At 30.9% G+C, this 6,502-nt stretch overlaps 2 protein-coding genes across 2 annotated transcripts; both read right to left on the minus strand.

Moving 5' to 3' along the window:
- Nucleotides 1-2,313: 2,313 nt before the first annotated feature.
- LOC149494776 (receptor-like protein 9DC3) lies at nucleotides 2,314-3,554 on the minus strand. The gene has a single exon (XM_089723737.1). It carries the CDS (start codon nucleotides 3,552-3,554, stop codon nucleotides 2,475-2,477), a length of 1,080 nt encoding a protein of 359 aa, XP_089579863.1. The 3' UTR covers nucleotides 2,314-2,474.
- Nucleotides 3,555-3,593: 39 nt separating this feature from the next.
- Nucleotides 3,594-5,516, minus strand: LOC149494777 (uncharacterized). Its single transcript, XM_089723738.1, has one exon. The coding sequence runs from the start codon at nucleotides 5,514-5,516 to the stop codon at nucleotides 3,594-3,596; it is 1,923 nt and encodes a 640-aa protein (XP_089579864.1).
- Between the last annotated feature and the right edge of the window lie 986 nt (nucleotides 5,517-6,502).

Here is a 6,502-nt window from a genome sequence, read left to right on the forward strand (position 1 = left end):
TAATAATTGTCGAGCTAGAAAATTAATAGCCTATTCTCCAATCTCTATGGGACGATAATCTTTTTTTACTACTTGTATGACCCGTGCACTTGCGAAGCACATTTCGAAAAGGAAATATCGAACAGTTAGTTCGGTTCAAATCAAACTAAATTAGAGCAAATTGAACGAATTATTTTTTTTAAATGAAAACTAAATTAAACAAAATAGTGTATTAAATCAAGTCAAATCGGTTTGAATCAATTATATTTTTTTAACAGTTTGGACTTATCTTTTAGCTTTATGAAAATTAAACCAAACCAAATTGGTTGCATTCAACGGTACGGTTTAACCTATATATATATATATATATATATATATATATATATATATATATATATATATATATATATATATATATATATATATATATATCCAACATTGGAAAAATAATTATTTAGTCCCTAATGTTTAATTAAATTAATCAACTCATCTTTATTATTCAGCAGTATTAATTAGCAGTTCCCCACATTTATCTCCGTTCGACGACTTAGTCCTTCCGTCCATTTAACTAAAAAATTTCCGTTAAAATCATTTCAAAAAGACTAAAATAATCTTGTGTATTTCTTGCCAAGTCTATGTGCGGGACCCACAAATTTTTGTCCATCTCCATGTCTCATGTCTCTCTCCTCAGTTCTTACCTGTATGTCTCCCTCCTCCATTTTTAGCATATGCACAATCAACATCAACATCGCTCAAACAACCTCCATCTCTTATATGTTATTTGTTTCTTCTCCATCAAACTCACCCTGTTTCTCTCTCACCAACCCAACCCAAACAAACACACCCTGCAGATTGATCAACTTGTAACTCAACAAAATTAACTCACAAAAAGCCAATTGAAACTCAAATACCAATAAAAATTGAAAGATATGAGCCAATTAAAGCCTAATTTTTTATTTTAATTCTGCAATAACTTTAACATTGATTGCCTTTTTCATCCTCACTTCTCTGTGCATTCCTTCAAAGTCAGTTCCATCAAAATATCACATGCATCATCATCCTTATCAAGAAATCTCGGCATCCATTCCTAGTAGCCATTTCATACTGATAAAGTATGACTAATTAGTTCCACCAAAGGAAAATCCACTGGCGCAACCAAAGAAAGCCCATGATTGAACAGTTTCCATCAAAGACTCTTCTCGATATGTACTGTGTTGTCTATGTATCGTCATATCGGTTAATATTCGGATTAATTTTCATATTTTCTTGGAAAATGAGAATTTTGCATGGAATGGAGCAAAGATGAGAACAAGGCAAGGGTTATTCTAGCAAAGTAAAACTGAAATGAAATATATGAACAAGCCAAATTAAATAGAGGATTTTTTCTATATTTTATAAAATATAAAGTATGTAAAAGTGAGAAAATTTAATTATTTAAACACAAAATCAAGTTTTTTTTTTTAAAATTTAATTAGTTATTCTATTTTAATTAATTTTTCACTAAATTATAATGAAATGTTATCATTAATAAAATTTTTAATTTCTTGTTTATAAGCATCAAATCAAATTAATTTTTTTTTCATATTCAATTTTCTTAGATCTCTACGTTTTTAGATTTGGATTTGGGAAAATTTTTCTATTTTAATATTTTTATTTTGATTGATTTTTCTTATTAGTGTTGTTAATATTAGAATAATAAAAATTTAAATTGTTTGTGGGTATTTGCATGATGTATTGAGAAAATATCTCAATACACAATAAAAGCTATTATTTTCATTTTAGATTAATTCTCTCATCTCTCTCCTCTTTTTTTTTTTTTTTTTTACCTCATTCGAATAGAAAAATCTAAAAAATATGGACCTAAGAACTTACTAGTTAGATGAAGGTAAAACTGGAGAACCATTAATTAATATTGTAAAATAATAAAAATGAGTTGATTAATTTGATCAAACATCAGAGACTAAATAATTATTTTCCCTTTTAACTCTTTATTACTTGTAGTAAGTTAACACACTTTGTAAAGTATATTACAAGGAGTTAAAAATATAAAGGCATAAAAGTGTTGAAGGCTAATCACCCAAATGACTTTAGTCATTTGGATAAATGATTAATTCATTACGGGCAATACAACATGGTAGTCTCTCTAAATTCACCAAATTGATGAAAACATTTGTGATCGAGAGGACTCAAACTTGAGAACTGCTATTCTTCACATGAGTAAGAAGACCAACTAGACCACGTCAGATTCATAGTATTATAGTAGTTATATAAGTGTTTAAATGTTGAGCATAGTATTATAGTAGTTATATAAGTGTTTAAATGTTGAGAAGTGAATTATAAAATATTACTCTCCTTTGCTAATAATAGTAAAAGATGACAATCACACATTCCTTATTGAAATTTCACTACATCGAAGGCATAACTAGAACTTTCAAGGCATGCTAGTGATTATGAAAACTTAGCAAAATCATTGAAATAAAAAGCAGCGTCTACATTTACGGATTGCTCCTCCTCCTGCCTCGCAAATTTCGTCTTCTTAGTCTCTGGTATTGATGTCCTTCAACCATTCTCACAAACCATTGCGGTTTTCCCGTCGCAAATACAATATATCCAATAGATAATCCAAACACTAGTCCACATCCATAACCCATTAATGCAATTTTCCAATCAAACCAACCTTTAGAATCTTGTGCTTCTTCTTCATCTTCATGAAATATTGGTTCGGGCAATTTACCATTATTACATTTCTTTGACATTGGAAATCCACACAAACCAAAATTTCCAACATAAGAATCATTTGAAAATGTACTAAATTGGTTGCCTTCAGGTATATGTCCCTCAAGTCGGTTATATGAAAGATTCAAAACAGCAAGAAATGTCAAGACTACTAATTGCTGAGGAATTTCTCCAACAAGTTTGTTGAAAGAGAGATCTAATGATTCAAGTTCTGCCAAATTTCCAAGTGACAATGGAATATGGCCTGTTAAACCATTATGAGAAAAGTTAAGCACAATAAGTGACTTCAATAAACCAACTTCTTTAGGAATCTCTCCTTGAAATTTGTTGCTTGAAAAATCAATGGCTGTAAAAATTGTGAGAATTTCCTTCATTTCAAACTCCTGTCCCTTCATTATCAGTTCTACACCAAGTGAATCTTGGAAATAGTAAGAACTATCCCCTGCATATTTTCTCTCGAGTTTGCCTTTGTTCACTTTCATCAAATATTTCATATATTGCAGATATTTTCTTGGTAAAACTCCAGTGAATTCATTCTGAGAAAGATCAAGAATTTGTAATTGGCGAAAAGGAGAGGCAGTAAGAGGATTTCCTATAGTACCATGAAATTTATTTGACTTCAAAATAAGAATTTGCAGCTCTGGAAGATTTTCTAACCAGTTTGGGAAGATGCCATTTATCTTGTTATTCCCTAAATCCAACACTTGTAGCTTACAGCAATTAACCAGAGATCGCGGCAATGGCCCTTCCAAGTTATTGCCATTAGCATTAAAATACACTAAGCTGCTATCTTTTGCAAAAATTTCTGGAATTCTACCACAGAAGTTGTTATTTTGCATATCTAAGCTAAAGAGAAATTTGACAATGTCTCCAAAACATTATGGAATCAATCCTCCTAAGTTATTATTAGACAAATCAAGTGATACGAGAGAACTCAAATTACAAAGTGAGGGAGGAATTTTTCCTGTCAATTTGTTGTTTGAAATCAAGAAAATTACTGTGGAAGTTGGTGGTATCGGAAGTTTTCCTTTGAGCAAGTTGAAACTCAGATCAAGTGTTTCAACATCATTCCAGGGATATTTCTCAATATCACTCAAGAAATTGTGAGAGAGTTTAAGAGTTCTTAAATTTTTCCATCCTTTAGACTTCTGTTTGGTAATCCTACCATGAATTTTATTATTGGAAAGATCTAAATAATTCAAATTGCCAAAGGATTTCAAGAAATATGGGAATTTAGTTATGTTACATGAAGAGAGAGCTAAAGATTCAAGATGAGGCAAGGTAAAATTGACACTTCTGTCACTTGTTAATGACAATTCACTGTTCCATGAAAGATCAAGTTCTTGAAGATTTTGAAACATGTTCCAATTAAAAATCCCACTCAAATTATTAGAAGAAAGAATAAGACTCTTAAGCTTCACTAGTTCAAAAATGGAATTTGGGATTGTACCATGTAATTCATTATCACTCAAATCAAAATCAACTAATTTGCTAAGATTACCTAAAGTACCAGGAATCTGCCCTACCACATGGTTAGATTTTAAAGCCAAAGATTTGAGTTGCTTAAGGTTACCAAGCGATGCTGGAATCAAGCCAGAGAAATTGCTGAATGAGAGATCCAAGTACTCCAAGGACCTGAGATTTCCAAGTGATGCAGGAATTGAGCCTGACAGATTGGTGAATGAGGCATCTAAGCACTTCAAGTTACTTAGATTGACAAGTGATTTTGGAATTGAGCTCAAGAAATTGTTGAAGGATAGATCTAAGTATTTCAATGACTTAAGATTGCCAAATGTTGCAGGAACTGAGCTAAACAAATCATTATTTGAAAGATCTAAGTACTTTAAGGAATTGAGGCTGCCTAATGATTCTGGAATTGAGCCAAATAACTCATTGAGGGAGAGATCTAAATATTCCAAGGACTTGAAGTTGCTTACAGAATAAGTTATCTCTCCATATAAGCCCGTCTCATGAAGATCTAACACTTTTAATGAAGCAAACCAGTTAGCTTTCGAAATATTAATTAATAAATCTAAATTGTAGTAAAGGTCAAGCACTTGAAGGGATTGAAACCTTGAAAAATCACTTGGTAAATTCCCTGCTAAGAAACATCGAGAGAGATAAAGAGATTTCAGTGAAGAAGAAAGGTTTAACAAAGTCTTAGGTGCAACTAAAGACATATTCACTGTACGTAGGTCTAGAAAACTCAATTTTGTTAAATTTCTTGAGAATTTTTCAAAACCATGATTTTCAAATTCCAAGAAATAATCAGATTCAGTATCATAATTATATTCTGAATTCAAAGAGAGATCAAGTGAAACCAATTTGGACAAATGGGAAATTTCAGGTGGAATTTTCCCTGAAAAGAAACAAAGAGAGAGATTAAGGTGTGTCAATTTTGAAAATGAACCAAACTCAGAGGGGATTGAACCACTTAGACCAGTTTGAGCAAGGTTAAGCCTCTGGAGGTGAGAAAGGAGGAAAAAGGTATTGTTTGGAGTTATGGTTCCACGAAGTGCTCTACAGCTAAGGTCAAGGCCTATCACGTGACCTGTTGATGGATGGCACGTGACTCCATCCCATGAGCAGCAATTCGTACCTTCTACCCAAGTGTTCTTCAGAGGGTAAAGGTGTTCAGTGTTTGAACAAAAGTAATCATCATCATCACCTAATACAATATCCTTGAAGTTAAGTAAGGCAGAGCTCTCATTTGGATGGCAGGTTTTTGCTGAAGATGATGAATAGTGAAGTTGGAAATGGAAGAAAAACAAGAAAAAGGAGAATGAGGTTAGTTTCCCCATTTCTTTTACGAGTTAATGAGGGAGAAAGAAAATAAGATTGAAGGATGGGTAAAAGATGAAGGAGAAGATGTAATTATATAACTTCCTAATGGATAGTAAGTCTTTGTGAAGTCTTCCCGCACCCACAAGGCCACTATAGTCCACTGCTATTATGTATAGAGTATACTTGACCTTGCTAGAAATATTTTGCTCAAAATCAAATCTCTTTTCTTTAAGGGCAAATTATTATTTAATAAGGATAAAATTTATCTATACCAATATAGTTTCATATACCAAAATATTGAAAATAAATTTTTTTTTTAAAAAAATTACTGCTTTATTTGTCTTTTATTAGTGTACAATCAAAAATATTTTCATTTAAATTAAAATACTATTTATAATTGAATTATAGTCAAAAATATTTTCGTTTAAACTAAAATACTATTTATAATTGAATTAATGTGCAGATGGATGTCAGATTTTTTTTTTTTTAAATGAATTAAATAATCAAGGATATCAAAAGTTTTTCCACACCTCTAAACACGTTGATTGAATTAGGTATCTGCCTACTATATAGCTTATCTGACTATAGTTTATCAAGGGTGGAAAAATACTTTTTTCCTCGGACTTGACCTAACCGAACCGTAGCGAGCTCAAATTTACTGAGATGGTTTTTGATTTATTTAAAGAATGAGCTTCCAGCCTTCAACATATTATATAATTGATAAATTATTTATCAATAAAAAATCTAAAGTTAATAACTGATGTTTTTTAATTTTTAGGAATTCAAAATTAAGCAATGATATAAATAATTAATGACATAAACATTAATGTAAAAAAATTACAATTACATATTCAGTTTTGGATAAATATTTCCAATATAATTAAATGATAGAAATAATGCATTAAGACATTTGGTACGTGAAATAAAATGGGAAATGAAATAGAATAGAAATGAGAATAATTGTTTATATTTGTATGTTTCATACGTAGCATAGAATAAAAAT

The sequence above is a fragment of the Jatropha curcas genome, chromosome 7 (assembly GCF_041381405.1).
Source record: "Jatropha curcas cultivar XTBG-Jc1 chromosome 7, XTBG_Jcur_1.0, whole genome shotgun sequence".
Classification (NCBI taxonomy): domain Eukaryota; kingdom Viridiplantae; phylum Streptophyta; class Magnoliopsida; order Malpighiales; family Euphorbiaceae; genus Jatropha; species Jatropha curcas.

Excerpts from the sequence above, each read along its gene's own strand:
- LOC149494776 (XM_089723737.1), bottom strand. The coding sequence starts at position 3,554 with ATGCAAAATAACAACTTCTGTGGTAGAATTCCAGAAATTTTTGCAAAA.
- LOC149494777 (XM_089723738.1), bottom strand. The coding sequence starts at position 5,516 with ATGGGGAAACTAACCTCATTCTCCTTTTTCTTGTTTTTCTTCCATTTC.